Below are 23,905 nucleotides of genomic sequence, written 5' to 3' on the forward strand. Positions count from 1 at the left end.
TATGTGACGGATGTTTTAGTGTAGATTTTTGTTTTGGTTGTGTTTGTTTGGTATCAAGCTAGTTTACGTTCACGTCGATTATATTACACGGCGCGTTCGCACGAAATCGTAAATCAAATGCAATCAAATCTCGCGCAAAGCGAAGCGGCGGCGAACTGAAAAAGGGCTACGCCGCCATTTTGATGGTTTAGCCACAGCGCGACGGGTGGTGTGATTTCCATCACGCACACGTTGCACACGCATACTTGAAACACACTCTTGAAAACGTGCTTGTTACGAAAATGTGATCAAATCCCGAAAAAAATGCCATCAATCCCAATCAGAAGTCATTCTGATTGATATAAACAACTTTTGTTTTGTTTCTTATTTTTTCATGTCCGAAAATAGAAAAAAAAGAAATGAAAACCAACGGGGATATTTCGATTAGGTACGCATTCTGTTTTCGAGTGTAACGCGTGTGAAATTTGTGATTCCCGTGTGATTTTTCGTGCGTGTGAATATGGCGCACCTGCTTGGGGCAAACAAAATCGAAAATAAGCAAAAGCTTGGAAATACGTCCACCTATATCGCAATAGCCGCAATCCACCGTTGGTAAATAAATCATTTTTTTCGATATTCGGATTTTTCATTTTCCTTTTTTTTTCAATTTCACGTTTTATTTACGATTTACGATTCGGATGTTGATTATTTCAGTTCAGTTCATTTGATCAAGTAGATTAGTAGATCAAAGGATAATTGATCAAAAGGACAATAGATCACATGCTGCGTAATCGATTTCACAAAAGCCATAAAACCTTTATTACCGACAACAACAAAAGATTTGTGAGGCTGTAAAAAAGCGTATAAACGAAAATTGAACCTCAAATTTTTAAACCATTTTCATCTCTCATTATGTATGCAACCAACATCGCATCGTTCGTCATGCCCAGACCATTCGTATTCGTTTACTCTGAACGCTTGGTTGCCTATACGCTGAAATTGCAAATTGCGATTCCATCCAAGCGTTCCCGCAATGTTTCAACATCACTACTTGCAAGTTGCTGTGCGCGCGAAGAAATTAAGCCGAAATGGCAAAAATAAACGAATGCGGGTGCACAAAATGAAATTCCCCGAGACGAAAACGAAGACTATTGAAGGAAAATTGCTAGTGAACTTGTGTTTGTCTAAAAGTTGTCGGCGAAATTGTGAAAACTGATGAAACTAAACCGAGAAACTTAAGACTCGAAATATAATTATGACTAATGAATGCAATTAAAACCGGAGCAACCAAGCGAGCAAAAGACTTTAAGTAGGATTTAAGGACGAGTCCTTAAGACTTCTGGATTGAACGACGTAAATGTGGAAAGTGTAGAAAATGCGACTACAAAATTTCAGCATCAAGGAAACAAGCATTTTAAAAATCATTTTTCATCCTGATTTTAACTTTTACTTTTGGGGTTTCGAAGAATCTTGAAACTTGGACTTAATGCGGTTTTAATGATACTTTTAAAGGCATAAAATCACGTAAGCAACAAAAAATAAAAACGCCATTTTCTTTTACCCTGCAATAGTAAAAAAAAATACACAAAAAGAAATTTTACACATTCGAAAGTTTGAGTTAGTTTTAAACTTGCCGCATTCTAATAGATTTTCTTGCTAAATTTTCACACAATTTTTCTTACTTGACTTAACTCGACTGTGCACTCATGTTGGACGTGAAATATGGAGATTTTCCACTTCGACGCGCTTCTGGGTCAGTTCAATGTGTTCTTATCTATCATTTTACCCAGAACTATGCTCTGCGCGGCATTTTTCACATTTGGTGTCATTTCTTGCACACTTCCAGTAATAATTTTCATATTTTAGGTTATTTCCGACTTAAAGCTTCAGTATTTCGCGTATAATAGTTTAATTTAGTGTGTGTTTGGTTGCATACATTGTTTTATTTATATTGTACTCTTGCTTCTTTCACATTTGTTATCTTTTTTCGCTATTGTCTTGTCACATTTGTAGTTTTGTGCTAACGACTGCATTATTCGCTGACCTAAATATCCACGAAACATTTTCCGCTTTGTATTCCGGGAGTTTTCAGAAAACTATGTTTTTGTTGGCGTTTCGTTTCAATTACAGTTCGAGTTGCGCGTTCTACATATGTATCGCATTGTTTTTCTTTGGTGTTCTGTCCTAGTTGCAGTTACAACTTGCAAGTTCCTCATTTTGGGATGTTACATAAAAGCGCATTCGCTATTTTCCCATTTTCAAAATGTACTTTGTAGTTTTCTGTGATAGTTTTGTACTACTGTAATTATTTCTTAAAATATTATATATTTACTTTGTGAATAGTTGATATCCAGTGCATTTAAAGTTTTCATAAACTTATTTATCTTGAACTTGCATGAACTTGACGTCCATTTTGAATTTTTCAACGCGACTATTTTGCCTATGCAGTATTATATCACAATTCAATTATTCTATTCTCCTACTCGAGACTATTTTCTGCTCTAGGAGATATAATATATCACAACAGCTTTTCAGCTATTTTTAGAATCCTTTATTCCTCTTACGAGACATATAATACGGAATTTATTCTTATTCTTGCCTTTGCATTTTCACATTTTTCATCATTTTCATATTTTACGCATGAGGTAACACAATATCCTCACAAATATTTTCACAAAAATAAAAATAATGAATTTATCATGTTTAGTAAACATGTGCGTGCAAAATAAATATTAATCATGTTTGCTAATGATTAATTTGATTAATTACAGAAATAATTAAACATATTAACAACTCCAATCATTATGGGCACAACAAAAGTTATCACAAACAGGAAACTGGAGCCAATACAGCTAAAACTCAAGAAACTTCTACAACTCTCTGGAGTTTAAGGGTGGAAGGCAAAAAGTAAGCACTAAGACGCAGGGATGCAGAAAAACAGTGATTTATGTTGTTTGACGTCAAGTTTTAAGCCACAATATGAGATTCTTCAAAACAGAAAATCATTAACACAAAGTCTCACAAAAACATTAATTAAACTTAAATGACAGAAAAAAAAAGAAAAATGTTTTGAATAAAAAATAATCTTCCATGAAGGGATATTACATTTATGATATTGCAATCTTTCCGATTTCTTTTTAGTAGGTCTACGCTACTGATATGAGTATCTCAAGAGTCAAGTGTATAGATATTTGTAGATATTCTTAGATACCCTTAGCCATCCAAAAATATGATTCGGTCAAATCACCCCTCGGCCATAAAAATGAAAAGTTACTTTATCCAGAGTTTTTCGAAACCTTCAAAAACATAAAAATCGATCCGAAGCACAAAGAACAACAAAAGCAGCAGAAATAACAGAATGAAAAATGAAAGGATTCCGTAAATTGAACGAAAACAAAAGTAATCGAGAATGTCTGAGGCGTTTTTCCGTTCTTTTTTCGATGGACGATAGCCACAAGACTAGAAACGATCGAAAACGACAGGAAACCGAGAAAGTAGTTTTATTTATGGCCAGATCCATCAATATCATTGCATTGAATTGCATCGGATTTCTCAACCGGAGCCAAAACCCCAACGCAATCGATGCGTTGGTTTTCCTTTTTCTTCAGAAACTTTTGCCGTTTTGGCAGTGGCTGCACTGCACTACCAAGGGGAGAGAAAATGTTTTAGGGACGAAAAAGTCCAGAGTTGTGACGGTGACTCAACAAAAAATACAGATTTTTGTTACTTTAGGAGGAAACTTTTCATATCATACCGTGATAGTTTTTTTTTTCAAGGACAAACTCAGTTTTATTTATTTCTGTGTTTTATCTATGTACGCAAGAAAGATTCATTAATCGTTTTTGTTGTTCTATGGTCTTTTCCAATTTTCACACTCATTTCCCAGCTCATTCCAAGCTCAATTAGTAAGCAATATATTGTGAAAACCAATTTATTCTATCCAAACAAGATTTTTCTTATTGCCCACAAAAAAAAAAGAAACGAAATTCAAATAAACTATCAGTAAAATACGTAATTTTCTTTTAAATAAACTAAACTAAAGAATCTTTCAGTCTGTTATTTCTTAGTGCTGAGTGTATCTTGAAAGAAAACCTTCAAGAAGCTTCAAGACAGAAACCCATAGTACAAAGCAAGTAGCCCGAAAGAATAGCTTGGGAAAACTCAAGTGAGCGAAAAATAAATGAGACATTGAGAAGCCTTTCGACGGTTTGAACGTTTCAACGTTTGATACGGTGATTGGCGAATGTCGAATGAGGGAATAATTGAAGAGAAGACCTAATTAAATGTTGACATGTTATATAGGATCAATAAAATCAATACCTAGGCAGAAGTAAATTTAAAAAAAGAACTTTTAAGTAATCCGACCGAAAGAAAATCTAATTAAAAGAATTAATTAAAAATATTGTTACGAAAACCCAAGCTATGTGATTATAATGATTAAATTTTAATTAAAATATATTTTCGTGCGGTGCGCGACGATAATTATTTATGGTATGGTAATTGAAGTCCGACTAAAAATTCCTGCATCAAAAATTCCACAACTAAATTTGAGGTTTCCGGTCATTTTGGTCGGACACACCACTAATCTAAATTTCAATCAACCACAAAAATTAATGTAACTAAAAACGTCTAATTAAATTTTAATCAGCACGTGAATATCTAGTATATTATAATTAAAGTATTTGTAACTGATTATCAGCAAAATATTCATTAATTAAATTATAAACTGACTCAAAACAAACCGGAATTTAGCAAATAATATACATTCATGCATTTCAAAATTAATGCAGTGGTAAGTTCTTGTTTATCTTTGTGATAATGAATATTATGACAAACTTGGAAAGTAATTTAAATTTACTCAGCGCTAATGAACTAAAACTAAAGTTAAAGTAAAGAAAATGATTGCAAAGTTAACTCAAGTAAAGTGTAGGAAGAGGTAGAGTGTAGGGAAACTCCAGCGGAAAACTAAGCTTAATGAGCGAAAACGATAGGACAATAAATAAAACAAGACCATGTGCAGGTGAGAAGGAGTAAAACGTTAAGAGACGAGTGGAAGAAGTTGGGAAGATATCGAGATTTTAGCAAGCACATAAATCTTGCTGGATTGCAGGTGAAGCAAAATGCAAAACGCGGAAAGTGGAAAGCGAAACGCAAAACCCGTAGGTACTTAGGCAGGCAGCAAAGTAGCAAAGATGCGAAGGTGTGTGCGTTTGGGCTTAATGAACGCATTCGTTATAATGCATGATAAATGGCTCAACGATCTGAGAAACGCAGAGAGTAACAGATCGTGAAATGCAAGCAAAGCATAATTATTTATCTTTACAGTAAAATCATCGAAAACTACAAAATTAATACCAACATTTCTGGAATCAAATTCAAAAATTAATTTTTAAGTTTTTTTCTTGCTTTTTTCCAGTTTTGTGAAAACATAATAATCTTATTTTTGTGATTGTTTTGACTGACTTTTGACAGTGATTCCAAAGCATTCCACACTTTACACGTTAAAAGTCTGCAAAAAGCTTGTAATTTTGTATTTTTATTTTGTATTCTCGCATTTTCTCATTTTATAATTTTCTTTTCCTGAGGCATGCAACCCCCACACATCACTCACTTTCAGCGAACAAAAGCAACTGAAAACAACAACATGCTCGCCTAACCTCATTTCTAGAGCTTTATTTTTATGTACACAATAAATTTACTTTTTTCACTTTGCTGCATCTTTAACTTCACTTAAAACCTAAATAGTCCAAAAAGCTTGCAAACATCTCACGGTGTTTTACACCCAATCACCGAGAGTAGTACCAGTACCTAAGAATTCGAGAAGTTTCGAAAATGTTGAGAGTTGAGAAGCGTGGAAAGTGTACCCGCGCAGAAGACGACAAAGTCCTTGTCATTCATAATGAATGAGCGTCGCTTCCACGACTTCCGAGCAGGACGATGCTCTCTGAGAAATGGCAGCAATTGTGTAAACGCCATGCCGAGTTCCAAACTGTCTGTCACGCCTCTCGTGTACGGAATTCTAGCAAATTTCAATGCTTACTTCGAACTCAACATACGAAGTAGGTAAGCAAACTCTTGTCGTTAGTGCGAACGGTGAACATCAAGCATCTCGCCAAGATGCAAGATGTGAGAGAACTGTCGATTGTACACCGTCGACTCTAGACTATGTGAGGTGTAAGGTCTGAGAGTCTGATAACCATTCTGTCTTCATGTCAGGGAATCAGAAGCCAAAATTACAAATACAATCAAACTCACGCCACCGATGCGAGAATCGACAATTGACAGTTGAATAATAGTGGAATAAGTTTGTTCCAAGTTTGAGACAAGTATTGCATCAAAACTGACAGTGTAATGTAATTAATATTCATCGAGAAATTGGTTTTATTTTAATTCAAGAGTTGTTGATTTAAGGGTGTTTCCAGAAGGTTTACGGTGTGAAGCAGTATCGCAAGGTGTGTAAATTTTAATCAAAGCCGCTTAGGTTGGCGCAAAGCTCGTAAATCTTCACTTCGTATCGGATTACAGTCATGTACATTGTTCAACGCTGTACAGATTCAAGATAGGTTAGGTTAGAATAGAAAAACGAGTTTGTGCAATTTTTTCAAGTCACATTTATGCAAAACTATGTTTAAAACATGTGGTTGCAAAATAACATCCCACAAAAGTTAATCTAATCTATAATATAAAAATATCGCAAAATGTATTGGTAAGCGCATAATTCAACAACGCCTAGACAAATTTGGCCAATTCTTGTTTTAAAATATTCGTTAAAGTCTAAGGATGGTTTTCACGGCGAGAAAAATTCGAATAATTTTCGGGAAAACCCTAAAGACAGCCCTTTTGTATAGGATAAAAGTTGGTATTGAGATTCAATCATAGTTATAGTTAAATAGTTGAATCCGAGATGGCGCGCTGAAGTGCATTATCAGCTATTCTTTATACAATTAATTTCTTTAAAATAAAATTGCAAATCTAATTGATAAAATTGACACATACTATGTCTAGAACAAGAGAGTAAAACAAATTACATTTTTATTAAACACTACCCGGACGAAATCGCGGGCAAAAACTAGTATTTCTACTAAAATACAATATTTATAGATAATATTATTTCTCTTCAAGGGTTTGAATATTCATCTGCCTGATGATGCCACAGTGTGGCGAAACATGTCGCAGAGTGTTAAAAGTTTTGTGAAACCCTTGGAGTTAATCATTTCTTTCGACGATTATAATGGAGTTTCATCATGTAAGTGCCTCAACAATTCAATATATAATATTATTTAAAAACAGAAATAAAAATTTATTGAAACCTGTTTTTTCTATTTATATTTTCATGTTGCGAACACTATTGTCGGTTTTTCCATTAATCCACAATACTTTTGAAAATTTAATCCATTTGCGGATGAAACGAAATGAAATACAAATCATTTAATTCTACAATAAACTAAAATCGAATTTCATACTTTTCAGATTTTTGTATAAATAAAAACCTATTGATTTTATCAAACACGCCAAAAGTTGTTAAATATTTATTTAATATTGTCTATCGGCTTGAAAAAAAATCAATAACAAAAACCAAAAATCTAAACCGGAAATACGTGTCATTCTCACGATTTTTTTTTTACCAGCCTGCCATTTTCCTGTATTAAAATTCCGATCACGTTCCAGTTGAACGTTTGAACATTCGAAATGTTCCTTCCCGGTGGATTCCTCCCGATAGAAAGCAGGCAGAATGTGAAAAAGGACGAATTCAGTGCGAACCGCGCGTTAATTCGTAATGCGCTCCGCATCACGCACAAATCACACAAAAACGCACCACGAGGGGTGCAGCCCACCGAACGTATTTTGAAAGCAACCGCACGAATACAGGATCACGAAACCGAGGTGATAAATAAAAACGTGCTACTCCACACTCAGAAATATGTGGTAGGCAACAGAGTGGCCATTTAGCAGTAGGTATATTTGGTTGCATACCTTCGTAACAAGAATTTGAGCTACTCAAACCATTTTAAGAATTGGTTCGGTATGAAATGGAATTCAAAGCAAATTTGTTGCAATACATTAATTCGCGCGTTCACAATCCGAATATCATCAACCGGAAGCAGGGCTGGCAAGAAATTCAACAGTGTATATACATTGCAAAACACAGAAAACGATTAGTTTCGCATCTCAACTTAATCGAGTCGATTTCCGGCAAGAAAAGCCGTTCCACGTGGTTCCACGTGGAATGCGCTTTCTCAAGCGCCATTAGACATGATCCGCGCAATGCTCGTTTAACGCAGGAGCAGATTAATGCTGCATGCGATTAAGATATTAATCCTCATAACTCATAACTATTTAATATAAAATCAAATATTCTAAAGCAAATTAAAAGTTAAGGTAACCTAAATTTTTCTACGATTTTCACGTGTGATACAAACGTCAGATAAGAAGTTTTAACGCATAAAGTAAAACGAATTTCCGTGTCGATGTCGTGAAAAGAAAAATGCGTTTGGCGATGAAAAATGTCGCGGAAACTCTCGAGCAAGTGTGATTGAGTTCAAGCGAGCGGAAAATTTGGGATTTTCCCTTATGTCGACGTCCGACATCCTGCACCGTCACCGAAATTCCAGATTCAGAATTTCTTATGTTTTCAGGCGCAAAGCAAGTCAAATTAGATTTGATAAATCAAGAAATATGAAGAATAAAACAGAAACCAAAGCCAAAACGCACAAGTGAATTTATTATTAGCTTTATTATTTATTATTATTATTATTATTTGAATTTAAATGCAAACTGATGAATAATATCTTCACTGTTGGAATAATTCAAGCGTCGAGAACTAAACTCAATCGCGTTAGTTAACTAGCTCGAATTTAATCGAATGGAATTCAATAGAATAGAATTGAATTGAATTAAGAAATGCTTTGTTTAAGTTAAATCGTGTGTCACAAATGACTTTATCTTCGAAATTGATTCGTGCATATCCAAACGATGTCGTTAGAAAAAATAAAAATAAATTTTAAATATAAATGATTCCTACCTTGTGGAAGAAGGCCTGCTTCGATGAGTCGCGCTTCCATGAGTAACTTCGGCAGTAAAAGAGAGAATGCAATCACAAGATGGAGGAATGGCGCAGTAGGCCCGCCATGTTTGAACAGGCCGCAACCACCGTCGCCTTCTAGCGTGTCGGCTGGTTTCTCACGGCTGCATGTGCTCAACTGGCGGCCTAACTTGAAGCCATCGTTGGCTAAATTGCCAATCTGGATAAGAACAATTATTATTTAGTTTTTTTCCTAATTTATAAAAAGTTTAAAACTTACTTTGAACGCTGCTGAAGCTAAGAAAAATGGCAGTAAGAGTACAGCGGCTGCAGTTAGGCCCAAGCTTGCATTCATCTCCAAAATTGGAAGAGGATGAGCTTCTGGCCATGCCATCACCGAATAACCTTTAAAAATTCAAAATTGTTAAGTAAAATTCAAATTTGAAATGTTTTTAATTACCTAATATTCGTTTGATGCATTTCACTGATGTGTAAGCTTGTAAAACAGTACCAAGCGCACCGTACCAAAAAGACCACAAATTATTAAGATGGACGGTCGCACACCGCTTCCGTTTTTGACAGCCGGAGGCACCTGTCAACGACGGTGTGCACCCTCGTGACGGCGCCAGTGTTGTCTTTGGCCGTTTTGACTTCACGTCGTTGTTGTTCTCATAGCCGACAATACTGCCTGACGTCGTCGACGACATTTTCGTCGCCAACGTGCGCTACTCACCGCCAGAGGACGCTAGACGGGGCTGGTTGGATATAACCCGACGTGATACATATCTGATGTTTGAATCTGCAACAAATTAAATAGATAGGTTATTATAAAATTATAAAATGGTCAAAATTTTGGTGAATTATGTGCTTTTGTGATTAATTTGCGCATTGTGATAAATTTTAAGAGGATTTTTGGTTATCGTCCTCGATTGGCGCTATTCGATGGCTGCGATCAATCATAATAGCGAGCGGCGCGCACAGATTATTAAGCCGGATAACAATGAGTAATTAGTGTCAATATGGCGGCTTGCTTATTTAATCAATGTCGTCGTCTGCCGGTTTAGTCTAGCCGCCCCACATATATACATATCCAGACACAGCGAGGTTCAAATTAAGTGCGGTTAGACAGTTTCGACCAGTGGGTAACATTGTACATACCTAGATTTATATACAATGTGTTCAAGACACTTAAAAGCTTAAAAACTTTCAAAAACTTGCATTACAGAAAAAATTACTAAATATATACAAATATAACTATTTTAATTTAATACCTTGAACGCACTGTATGTAAGTGTATTGTATCACAATCTGCAATGGCATCGCCGAACATAATAGCGCCATAATAGTTTGCAAATGGGACGCATCGCATGCATGCAGCGCACGCACCCACCAAACCACCCTCCTGAGTGCCACCCCCGCGGTGGGTGGTGGACTGCACATATTGCGAAACATGTGCACAGTGGAAGTCCACCTCACTATGGAGAATATTGGAGAACCATCATGGAGTCTATGCAGACAAAACGCACGCGAAACGCATGAAACGTGATGTGAGGGATGAAATGAACACGGCGGGGTGTGGCGAGCCCAATGTGCGCCACATGTGCTGTACGCGCATCCGAAAGGGTTGCTTTCGAATTGATTACGGAGGTAATTACTATGAATATGATTAAATAAATTGGAAATTTCTGATAATTAAAGTTTATGAAATTAAAATATGCATTTTAAACTTTTATAAATTTTAAAATGATACTGATAAGTAATTTAAATTGCTTTACAACCCAAAATACAAACAAATTTTTATGGATTTTGTATCGGCAGTGTTTAATAAAAGGTAATTTGTTTTACTCTCTTGTTCTCGACATCATATGTATCAATTCTATCAATAACATTCGCAATTTTATTTTAAACAAATTAATTATATAAAGAATTTCAAATAATGCATTTCAGTGCGCCATCTCGGATTCAACTATTAAACTATAACTATGATTGAATCTCAATGTCAACTTTTATCCTATAGAAAAAGGCTGTCTTTAGGGTTTTCCAGTCAATTATTCGAATTTTTCTCGCCGTAAAACCATCCTTGGACTTAAACGAACATTTAAAAAGAATTAGCCAAATTGGTGTAGGCGTTGTTGAGTTATGCGCTTACCAACATATTTTGCGATTCATTTTAATATTATAGAAAATTCTAAAATAATGTATTTTCAATTGTAATTTTTTCATCCCCTACGACATTTCATTTAGGCGTAATCTCAAATTAAATAAAACGTGTAATAGATCATTTAATTATCCATTCAAAATTGAGGATATACCAAAGTCCAATAATAAAAAGTTTCTAAAAACACATCAATCCACAAACGTAAATGAGTAATGAGTTAATCAGGTTTTCACCTGGTGCCTAATCAAGGAGTAGCTCCCAACGAACGCCTATCCTCGATCACCATTTTCATTTTCATTTTTATTTTCATTTTACGCTTTATTAAATTAGAAGAGGGCTGCGAGCAAGAGAGCAATATGCACGTGGCCAGACATGGAAGACAGTACTGATCGATTTTGCTGTCAATTAAGTAGCGGCGTACGTCTATGTCAAAACCACCCTTAATAATTATTGAACGGCGTGTACATCTTCATCCCTTAAAATATGCATAATTATGTTCATGGACATGTACAAATTTATTTTTATTTATTTATTACGTACATTTTCATGTATATCACTACCTCCATCTATATATAAATAGCTTTCACATATAAAATAAGTAAATAGTATAGTCATTAATATTATAGTCTAAAATAGAATTTTTAAAGTTTAATTTTGTTTCCCAGCGTTAAAATACTTCGCATAGCTGACTGGTGATACATTAGTGTGTGTCATCCCTCTCATCCCCTTCATCCTTTCTGCACATGCATATTCCACACGCGCACATTCATTCATTGCAGATGACAAACTGTCAAACACCAAAAACGTTCAATATTTACGCGCCGTCTTTGCATGGCGTAATATCCGCCACCCCTATGCACATCTTCACCCTCAGCTTTAATTCTCACACCCTCCTAAAGTCTTTCAAATCAAAAACTGCGCACAGATAAAACTTTCATTCAAATATTCAAATAATGAATTTCTTTTATTTATTTTCGGTTATTTCAATAAACGGCATATTAAAACTTGGTATTTGAATTTGAAAACATCTTGGAAATAAATTAGCACACTTCAAACGCAGGTACATACTCATCAAGTACATCTTGTCATATTATCATATACAGTGTGTCACATCTATGCCATCTTCACCCTTGAAAGATAAGTGTTGTTCAGATTAATACTGTAAACATTTCTTCCTATATATTTTTTCTTTTAATGCCACAAAAAAGTAAGAATAAGGGTTGAAAGTTTAAGGGTAACTAATGTAAAACCGCATTCGGTGGCTGTATAATACAACAACACTCGTGTGTGTTTTCATGCAAAGCTTAAGTGTGTACTCTACTCTCCCTGTACTCTAACTCTACCCCCGACAATACCTACGGGTTGAGAATCTGAGGGTCTGAAGGCGAAAGTAGTGTGAACCTTCAAGGTGTGTGCAAGTGTGGTAGACTTAAAGTTGTTGTGATTGATTTGTTTGACATTTTCCTCTTAGAGGTTTTTTCATGTATTTTCTTTCGTTTTCACCCCTTACGAAGAAGAATAAATAGAAATACAACTAACAGGAGTAGGCAGATGGAATAAAATTATTTCATGCTTATTTACTTTTAGAAACACTTAAATATATAGCTCAAGGTAGCGCATATGTTTTAGTATAACCTCATTAATTGTATCGTGGGTTGCCTATGTTTCATTCAAATAAAAGATAAAATATTTCTAAAATATAGAAAGAAACAGCAACACAGCATTGAATTTCAAGCCTCTACACTTCAAAGTTACTCGTCCTGGAATTCTATACAGAATTTTCTTTAAAGCTAAAGCCCTGGATGCAAGACAAAAAAAATACAAGGAAAAAGATTTTAGGTTTAGGAAACGTGCCTGAAACGCGCACAAAGAGAACAGAGTATAAAAGTACATCAGGATAAAGAGTACAAAATGTCTTTTGATACCTCTGACATATCAGATACTGTTGATGTAAAAAATGAGAAATGCATGCAACCAACTCCACAACTTTTAACATAACCTTAACTTTACTCTACTATATCAACTCCTACAACTCCTGCAAAATTAACATATCACTTTGTAGAACGTTTGTCATGTGTGTCACGTATGAAATTTTGTCTTTCCAACATGCAAACAAGGTTAATTCGTTAGCCACGGTGTTTTGCGCTCACGTCGCTTCGACTTTGATGTTATTGTCACTTTGTCACAGGCGCTATTGTCACCGCTGCAACTTCGTCGCCCCACGCGACTCGTAACTTTAAACTCTCGTACCCTAGCGGTATTCGTAACGCTAACCTGTTTTCTAAAACAGCGCAAAACCGAAAAACTTTTGTTAGAAATTGCACGTGACACGTGTAACACACACTCATTTAATTAGGTATGTGTTGGAAGTTGCTATAACATGTTTGAGCTGTTTTGTAGTTAATCTAAATTGTATGTTGACAATGTGTATATTAAGTTGCATATAGTCTCTGGGAATAGCATAAAGAATAAAGGGTTTAATCAGATGTGAACTAGGCCGAAGGCTAAAGGACATTGACACTTTATGTAGTAATATTAAAGTGTTGTGTATGTTGCTTTGTTATATGGAATACAACAAGTTGTAATTAGTTAGCTAGATACTTGTTAACTCTCCCCTTGGTGGTAATTTCGCACCCCTTTAACAAAATTTCCACTTTTCAGTGCTTGCCACTTTTCTCTTTCCACTCGGCCAATCTACCTGCAGTCATTTCAAGCATTTTAAGCATTTTAAGCGTTTTGCACAATTTGAAACCACGTCGATTTCCTGTGTTAAGCGCTTTCATGTTCTGTCCCTTAAGCCCACTGTGGTGTGAACAGCGGAATGTTTTTCGGTCGAATCGCTCGAAATAAATGGCCTGTTATTTAATTATCGCACACGCGACACACAACTACGTACAGAATAAAACATTCACGCTTGAAATATATTAGGTGCGCAACCAGACGAGCAAATTGCACATCGAGGGGTTTGGATATGGTTATGGTTTTGGTCCAGGGTGCTCGAACAAATAGCAATACATCACACAATGTTGAGGACGAATGTTGATGCGCAAAATTTCATCTGTCAGCACGTGCACGTACACAAGTAGGAAAATTGGCAGGATAATTGGTATGAAAATGTGCTGAGGGTTGCAGATTTAGCTCAGCGTGGCGAGACGTGCGTAAATAGTGCGGACGGCCAACAAATCAACAATAGTTTAACCAAACGTAGGAAACGATGCATACAAATCAAACAAGTCAAACAATCAGCAAATATTTAATGGGCAGTATGCAAAATGCATATGTCCAGACACAGACGTCAGTAAATAAATCACAAAATAGTGATAGATGGCGGTAGTAGTGATAATTTTTATGTTAAAAAGAAAAAAAAGTTTTTTAAAAACTTTAAAGTTAGGCAGTTTATCACTCCTTAAAAGACACTTAATACTTCCTTACTTCAGATACTAGATATTTGATATTACAAAGAAAAAGGGGAATATCACAAAGTTATTCCTTGGTAAAAAAACTCTTCTAATACTGTTCTAAGGGTCCGTGGGTTATCAGATTCCAAACCGACAGACCCTCGAAAAGACAAGAAAACTGCCAGAAGGCAAAAAGTTTCGGGATGTATAAAACTTTGAAAATTACGAACTTCTTAACTCCCACAGTCAATATTCCTGTTTTATGTCATTTTAAGTTTTAAAGCAAAGAAAACTACACTAAAATCAAGAAGTTGAATGAACCTTATAAACATCTGACCCATATTCAGAATTTATATTTCGTAATATCCTTTTGACGCATCCTGCCAAAGGCCAACCAAATCTCCGCCCAAGAATGAATATATTTATCCTGATGTCACAAAATGGTCCAAAGCACATTTTCTCTGATCCATCCCATCCTATCCTATGAATAGTACCCTTGGATATATCCTAGTATATTCCCAATAGTAATAATCATTTATGGACCTTTATTAAATCTCCTGCATTGCTATATCCTTTAAAGTCCGTGCATTTTTGATATTCTATTTTTCAGGTTAAGTTTCAGTTTTCGGATGTTACAATGTTCAGACGCCATCAGGCATGCTGTTACACTACTAAATTACTTTTATTGACTCGAATGGAAGTCGTGCCAAGACCTGCGAAGCATTCCAGAGGATATGACTGGGAATGCAGACACAGTGTCCCACAAGGCATATAAAGGATAAAAGCCTAAAATACCCAGGAGGCACCGGGTCCAGAACCCAAGGCGCCAACAGGGCAGAAATTGAGATCATGGAAGATGAAGCTTAGATCCTGATATACTGATATTGTAAAATCGCACATTAAGCTCTTTGGGGATGTAATATATTAGTTTTTTATACTCATGGTCAATATTATTTAAATTAATGACCTATATAAAAATAAATCGTCCATACATTTTTTTATTTCACTACATAATCATTCCCTTTATGATTATTCTCAACTTTTTACGTTTTTCAAGTTTATTAAGCTGCTTCCTGCATTTTGATAGGATATTATGCATCGTCATCTTTTTTCGAGACGCTTATCATGGTTATGTTTCTGCTAGTTTCATCAAAGCTTCTATTTTTACTCGTTTTTAATGTGTATGGTGTGAATTCAAGCGCTGTAAATCGGTTTAAACTTAGGTTTAATGGCTTCGTTCGCACAATGGCGTCCATAAATAAATATTAATCCGAAATCGAATTAACTTTTACGATCGCAGGCGAACGCATAAACAATGAATGAACGCAGAGATAAAACAAAAAACGATGAATGCAACCCAACATGCACGATGCGAATAAAAGAAGCAAAAAGGCAACAGTGCAAAGGAAATAAACAATAAGCGAAACAAGTGAAACGAATTGCTGGAAGTTATGAAATGAAACGACCGGGCGTGCGTGCACACGCTATTAATAAGTACTTTTAAGACTGCAAACCTGCAAAAGACTATAAAGCACACAGTCTTATATTCTAAGACTTTAGACTGTTTTTGCATTATTTTCTGGAATTAAAGCAAAAATTTACCTCAAATCAACAGTTTGATCAATAAAGAAAACGCTTCGTGTTAGGCCGACATCAAAAACTCATAAAACGCATCATTAAAAAGCAATAAAACGCAAAATTAAAGTTTTAGTATCAAGTGCTGACATCTGTGGGCCCTGCAGCAAACTAATTTTGTTAATTTCAAAAGTTATAGTTTTTGCCACAGAGTGGTGAGTTTCGAGTTGATATGTATAACCATTTTCTGTTTGCAGAATTCGCGCAGTGCTTTTGTTTCCGATGTCGGCTTTCAAATTCAATTTCGCCGGATTCGAACCAGCTCTCCGATGACTCAAACGGCTAAAATGTGAAATGCGAAATGCCTCAATGCCTCAATGCTTCAAATACCTCAAACGTTTCGAACGTGCTGCTGCCGCGCGCAAATAGAACATGAAGAAAGAATATTGCGCACAAAGAAGAATGAAGAAGAATAAACGAGCGAAATGAAAATTAAATGAGCGCCGAGATGAATGTTGCGCGCGACGTGGAAACCGATAGTCGAAACATGAAAAACAACGTGCTTAAACGTGTTTGTGGCTAGGAATGAATAGCGTATAGGCTGTGGGTATATTGGGTTGCGTACACTGCACCCATTTCAATGCAAATAAAAAAAAATCACAGACAGAAAAATATCAGATTGATGCTTTTGCTAGTAATTGCAGTTTGAATAATTAGGTTATTATTGCTGGTGACTTTTGTAAAAATGTCTTCATTTAATGGTATTTGTGCAGTTTCCGCCGGCACGTTGTAAAATGTATGAGGACATTACCATTCGACGACTGCCATTTTGATTGCAATTGCTTTCCGCCATTTGTATTCTCCACCCTTTTCTACTCCTTTCTACCAAATGATTCAACCGGACATAAAAATAAAACTATTCTCGTTCCACTTTCTTTTTTTGTGTTTTCATTTGATTGTGTTCCTGGTCGTCCGCGCTGCAAATTTTCGCTTACATATCGGAAAAGAGTGAACGACTAAATTTACATAAAACGAGCTTGGGAGCTTTCACGCTCATAAATAAATTCATCTCATAAACTCTGGTAGGAAGTTTTAAGTAGTTGAACTTCGAATCGTGATTCATTAAATTATAGGCAACCAACATTACACTTACACTTAAAAGTCGCCTATGTTTAAGCAGAATTGTATTGGCTTTATATTCTCAGAGCTATTATGAGAATTGAAAATGAGAATTACGCAAATTTCGGTATAAACCGGAAAATTTATTTGCAAACAATGCAAATGAGACTTAAATTGAAATAAGATGAGTATAAGGAGCGAGAGTCTCGTGTGAAACAGAATGCGAATGGGATGGAAAACAAATTCGTGAAAATTAATAGACTAGACTGGGGTGTCCTTGAAAAACGCCCTTCTCAACAGCTTAAAATACTTAACAGTGCAAAGCAGTTATCCCGCCAGAAGCGAGATAATTAAATCCATGAATATCTTAAATAAGTTAAACAAAAATAAACACAAAACACGCAAAATAAAAATAAACATAATTTTAAATTAAAGAAAACAATCTGGTATAAAATTTTGATAACCTCGCAAAATTTTACTCTTTATGACGCATTTTTGTATATTTTACGATAAGTGTGAAACCAAGAAAAGCTCAATAAAGAACACAAGCACACAAAGTAAGAGATAATTCCATATTCTATATTCCGTAGTGACCCTATTAAGGACGAGCCCTAAATAAAAGATAACGCCGCCGAAAGGAAAAGTCTACGCTCAGACTTTCCTTGTTATAATGAGCTTTCGTTCGCTATAGCTTCTTAATAATTCACTTATTGCATAAACTCGAGACTCGAGTAGGACGGCGAGCACAAAGCAAACAAAGCCAATCAGTACTCATATATACATATCTATTACAAAGACAAAGGCACACAACCACACGCAGCAGAAAATAGTAAAAGCAAAGTAGAACAATCGATTTATAAAGTACACACTTGTGTTATTTAGTATTATGTAATATAATATTGAGTGTGAGAAAATTGAGTTGCTCCATAGGGTATAGATGTCACAAAGTTAATGAAACTTTGATGAGAAAGGCGTACAAAGACATAGTTCTTAATAAAATAATAGCTTTGATTAAAATTTCATACAACTGTGTGAGAGGGCGCTGTCGAAACCAAGGACGCCATCTTAAAGTGCCAGCAGCAGATCCAAAATGAATAATAGAGCAATAAGAAAAGGAATATATGAGATTATTAATCCGCCGGAAGTGCGGAACAAGATTATTCTGATATTCTGAATGTCTGATGAAGCAATATGGCGGAACAAGGCGGTTTGCGGTACGACTGCGACGTGTTTCGCTAATTGCATTATAATTGCGGGAGAATTACGATGGAGTTACGGTGTTACACTGAGTTAAATTTATACCCCTATCTTAAACTATCTGCAATCTTCATTTTCGTACACGTTTATTTTCTTCGGACGAATTACAAGATTTATAAGATAAATAAATTAAAATACAAATTGGAAGAAATGTGAAAGAAAACTTTGACGAAATGAAAATAAAATAAACCAAAATAGGCTTTCAATTAAAGTTGAAGTTGAAGAAAAGTTACTGTTAGACTATAATTGGATGGACGTTAGTTCGTTACACTAGTTAGACTCGTTAAATCCGGTAGCAGTCGGAAGTGCAGTAAAATGCAACTGCGTGTGCCAGATACACGTTAAAACGCGAAGAAAATATAAACTTTGTCACTGATTAAGAAAGTTCGTGAAGAAATTAACAAAATTAAACTCCAAATAAATCTTTTATGTACATTTTAGGTTAAATACACTATGGCGTCCTATTTTAAAATCTATAATATTAAAATGAATCGTTTCTGTTAGAAAGCGCATAACTCAACAATGCCTCTACCATTTTGGGCAATTATTTTTTTTTAAATGTTCGTTAAAGCCCAAGGATGGTTTTACGGCGAGAAAAATTCTAATAATTGCCGAAAAACCCTAAAGACAGCCCTTTTCTATAGGATAAAAGTTGTCATTGACAATTCAATCATAGTTATAGTTAAATAGTTGTTTCCGAGATGGCGCGCTCAAGTGCATTATTAGCAATTCTTTATATAATTAATTTCTTTAAAATAAAATTGCGAATCTTATTGATAGAATTGACACATACTATGTTTAGAACAAGAAAGTAAAAACTAATTACATTTTTATTAAACACAAGCGGGACGAAGTCGCCGGCAAAAGTTTGTCGGTAAATAAAATTTTCTCCCTAAAAGCCGTAAAAAGCATCTGAAAGCAACTGAAAGTGTTTCGATGATAAAATTTTATCATCTTAAGTATAATGATAAGAATTATAATAATGATCAACCCCTTAAAAGTATGATTATGATTATGATCATGATCTTAGGTATTATATGAATTTCAAGTCTGAGCAGTTCCATTACAGCCCATAATAAGTAACATAAGTAGAGGTATAATGTGACGGTGTCCTCTGAAAGTTTTATTCGTTTACTCAGGCTGGGGTTTTCTCCGAAAGGTGCTTCACGACTGTTCTTAGCTGTGGTTATGATGATGGGGATGCTAATGCCACGAAGAAAATTCAATTACGAGCGCAAGCCACTTAATTAAACAATAAATCAGATGGCAAAGCGGATGTGGCGACATTAGCGCTGTTGCCACTTTTATCACTCCAAAATCCTTCTCTTATATCTTTTACTATAGTTATTTAATTTGTAAATTTCCAATTTTGAACCACTTTAACTTTGAACTCATTTTAATCTTAAAACTTGTTTTTCCACATATTTCGGTTTTACCGCTATGCTGATAAGCCAAACAAGAAAATCTCATCTTGTGCTTTGCACGTTCAACACACACATCGCACACTCGTATACATTCCACGCTTCAGCCCTCCAAAAATCTACCGAATACACAAACTCTCAAAGTCTAAACTCCGAAACATTCGAACGCAACCAAGCATACACGAATTCCACCAGCGTACACGCACATTTACCCACAGTGCAGCCAAGTTCACTCAAAGTTTACACACGTGCAAATACGCACGTGCAGAATCTTGTAGCCGACATCTCGTGTAGGTATACACACGCGAGCTGTTTGTAAAGTTTTCTTCAAACGATTTTCAATTCGCAAAGCACAGCGCTTTGTAGCGCGGCTTTTACTGAAATTAGGTTATGTCGGTACAAGTTAGGTTATGTTTCGAGGTTGGGTTGGACGCAGTGTCACCTTGTGGCATGCATGTAAACGTAATTAGATGATGTGGAAAATTAAATGATTACTCGTCTGAGGCAAACGACTGAAACTACCCAGACGTACGGACTTAATAGAATAGGGAATTAGAGGAGCACCCCGAGTGTAATCAGTAATTAGAGAAGACGTGTGCTGCGTGCATGCGCAAATTAACGAAAATCTTCTTACAACGTTAATAGCATTAACGGCTAATATACCATTTGAAAATATGACTTTAATATAGGCAACACAACACACTAACCTCAAAAGCAACCTCAAAAGTTTGTCTTCATTTTAATAAACAAGATGAAAATATTTCACATTGTTTAGGGGCTGTATATACACACAGAAGTGTAAGGTGTAAGGATGAGAACGATGATGATGATGATAACATCAGGGTTCAACCCAAACGCCATTTTCCCTCGCATATTGCTTGCATATTGCTTGCATAATGTACCGGCTCGGGTTATTCAAGAAAAACCCGTACAGTATGTTCCGCGAAAAGTAATTTAGGAATAAATCATTTACAAAATATTTGTAGCTTGGAACACACTGTATTTTAGAAACTTAAACTTGAAATTCCGAAATGACGCTATTAAAATGCGCGTAAAATCAGTTTAAGGTTTATTGCAACATAAGAGTTATTACAGCGCGTTTCAGTATATCTTTTTCTTAGAACCACGGAAAGAATAACGCATATCGCCGGATGGCGTAAGGTGCAGCCATTTTGGTTTTACTTCTATCCGTCGTCATAAAAATCCGTTTAATTTCGTTCGCTTCGTTTAAATTTGTTTTTATGAAATTTCATTGCATACCGCGCCTTTTACTAAGCAAATTAAATCGTAAATACTCAAAAAAGATAAAAATAATTTCATCAAATAAAAATTTCAATTTAAAAAAATTAATTATCAGATAAAAATATGTTAAAAATATTCCTTTTAAGGATACTTTGTGAAACTTTGTACTTTTGTACATGTTTGTATTTATATTTGCTCTCTGCTACTCTTTGACTTCTTGCAACGCGAATACAAAAAAAAAAAGAAAATGTGTACTCAAAGATTGAGTTGCTTTGTGATGTGGCTTTGAAGACATTTCCTCTACGAAAAAAAATACTGTTTGATGTTTGTGTTTAAACTTTGTTTGAACTCACCGGTTTAATTTTAATTAATGTAAATTGCAGTTCAACATACCTGTAACAAAGAAAAAATAGGTTTTAGTCTAAGAAGTTACAAACATAACTTCCTTAGAATTAAATAAATTATTGTTAATAGTTCACAGGAAAAATGTTAATTAAACCGTGCGTAAACGGAATTTCAGCAAAATGCAAAGAATTTTTGTGCGCAGCGTTAAATTCCTGGGTTTTACAATATCCTACGGAATTTTGTTAGTTTTGTATTATAATGTATCATAACTCATGTTTTAAAGTTTTAATTAGTAAATTCCTGCAAAATTACACACAATTAAAATGTTATTTTTACATTAACAATGAACAAATTAAAATTGAATGCTTTGAGTTACCATATAAATACCGAACTTAACTTATTCAACAGTAATGATAGCAATATTTTATTTAAATATTTTTGACTGCAAATAAAGTTTTGATAAGTTGCGAAAACTTTACTTTGAAATATCCTAACAAGGCTCGCACCTTAAAACCTCAGTAAGTCTTGAAAATCGCGCGTCTTAAGCTTTTCCGAGAACACAAGTAACAACTAAAAGCACGACAAGCAAAGCACGTCCGAGGCGCACGAAGAAAACACGAAAACTTTCCAACTTGTAACTTGTTATTCAACTTGTAATTCTGTGAAAAACCACATGTAAAAACATTGTAGCGATAAAATTACAAGCAAAAAAATAAACGCATCGAACTATTCACACTTTTACTTTTATTAAATTTATGTCCGGTGCTATTTTAGTTGCGGTAATTCGTTAATTTCGTCGTCATTAAGTTTTGTTTTCTTTTTGTGGTTATAAATAAATCGCACACATTGGTGCAGAGTACCAATAACGATATTTATAGTAGAACTAGCTTTTGCCTGCGACTTCGTCCCGGTAGTGTATAATAAAAATGTAATTCGTTTTTACTCTTTTGTTCTAGACATAGTATGTGTCAATTCTATCAATAAGATTCGCAATTGTATTTTAAAGAAATTAATTATATAAAGAATTGCTAATAGTGCATTTCAGCGCGCCATCTCGGATTCAACTATTTAACTATAACTATGATTGAATTTCAATGCCAACTTTTATCCTATAGAAAAGGGCTGTCTTTAGGGTTTTCCCGGCAATTATTCGAATTTTTCTCGTTGTAAAAACCATCCTTGGACTTTAACAAACATTAAAAAAACAAGAGTTGGCCAAATTGGTTTAGGTGTTGTTGAGTTATGGGCTTACAAACAGATTTTGCGACTCATTTTTATATTATAGATATCCTCAAGCTTTTTCAAAATTTATAGAATTAAACGCGTTTTAAGCTTGTTATAATAAAAACGATGATACAACAGTTTTAAGTAGATAATATCAATAATAATAAAGCTTAATCGGAACAAAAGCTCCTTTGTTATCAAAATACAGTGTTTTCAATTCAATATCAAGGTATATACGCAGTATATATCGTTCACTTTCCAACAAAAGCTTTCCATTTTCGAACTCGTTGTTCTAATGAATTTCGTTTTTCTTTCTCACTGCGTGATGAGTTGAACGTTCGTAAAAGGCGCGCAGCGGCGTGCAATAGCCGCCAGTCACGAAATGCGACACACAAGAAAGCCCAAAGAAAACCGAATTTTAGATATAGAGCAGCTTTCCGAAAACGAAGCGCCTCACAAGCGAAACGAAGCGCAACAAAGCAAAACGCTCAACGTGTTATAGTCTGTATAGAGACGCAGAAAAAGATAGATGAATAGAGGATGCATTATGGCGATGCGCGATGCACACAACGCCAACCGACAGGTTTATTTATACACGAGTGAATTATGAACTGCGAACGAATTAATTATTCTCGTATATTCCCGAGGCGCAGACGTTTGGAACGCACAATGAACACCGCGCACCGAGCTAAACGTATCGCTTTAGTAAATCTCTAAAGAGGAATTTACTACACAAATTACTTTGCATACATTTACATTAGAAAAAGTTGAAGAAAAAATTAACTTGATAGATATTCATTCGTGGGCGATTAATATTATTAAGAGGAAGGATTAGGCCATTTTGGTCCAGCTTGGTCAAACTAAGCGTGACGTAGGATAATTTAGGGTAATTTGGAAAAGGGTGAATGATGAGGAAACGGAAGCATTGATGTTTCGAAGCGTGAAAGGATTAAGTAGCCTTCGAACTGGACAAACTAAAGATATGGCTATGCAGTATGTATAAGCACATCTTAAGGACTTCAGAAGGGTTGAAGGTATTTGGGTTTGACCAAAAGGATTCAAGACAAAGGGTGTTTCAAAATTATTACAGGATTATTTTGCTTAGTCATGGTTTGGAGCAGAAATGTATTTTTGTCCTTCAATATCTAAAAATTTAAATATTCTG

At 35.1% G+C, this 23,905-nt stretch overlaps 1 protein-coding gene across 3 annotated transcripts in view; it reads right to left on the bottom strand.

The window, feature by feature from the left end:
- LOC135789387 (protein tincar-like) overlaps positions 1-23,905 on the bottom strand; it is a 65,253-nt gene that overhangs the window by 23,759 nt on the left and 17,589 nt on the right. For all 3 annotated transcript variants that reach the window (XM_065299186.1, XM_065299187.1, XM_065299185.1), the window contains exons 2-4: positions 9,462-9,800; positions 9,282-9,406; positions 9,002-9,221 (exon numbers count right to left, since the gene is read on the bottom strand). In XM_065299186.1, the coding sequence (XP_065155258.1) occupies positions 9,002-9,221; positions 9,282-9,406; positions 9,462-9,708 (592 nt within the window). In that variant the 5' untranslated portion in view covers positions 9,709-9,800. The remainder of the gene's footprint in view (positions 1-9,001; positions 9,222-9,281; positions 9,407-9,461; positions 9,801-23,905) is intronic.

Source organism: Atheta coriaria, unplaced genomic scaffold (assembly GCF_025399875.1).
Source record: "Atheta coriaria isolate IRGN ID8LTWV9N9 unplaced genomic scaffold, Caltech_Dcor_3.1 hic_scaffold_3_pilon, whole genome shotgun sequence".
In the NCBI taxonomy this organism is placed as follows: Eukaryota; Metazoa; Arthropoda; class Insecta; order Coleoptera; family Staphylinidae; genus Dalotia; species Dalotia coriaria.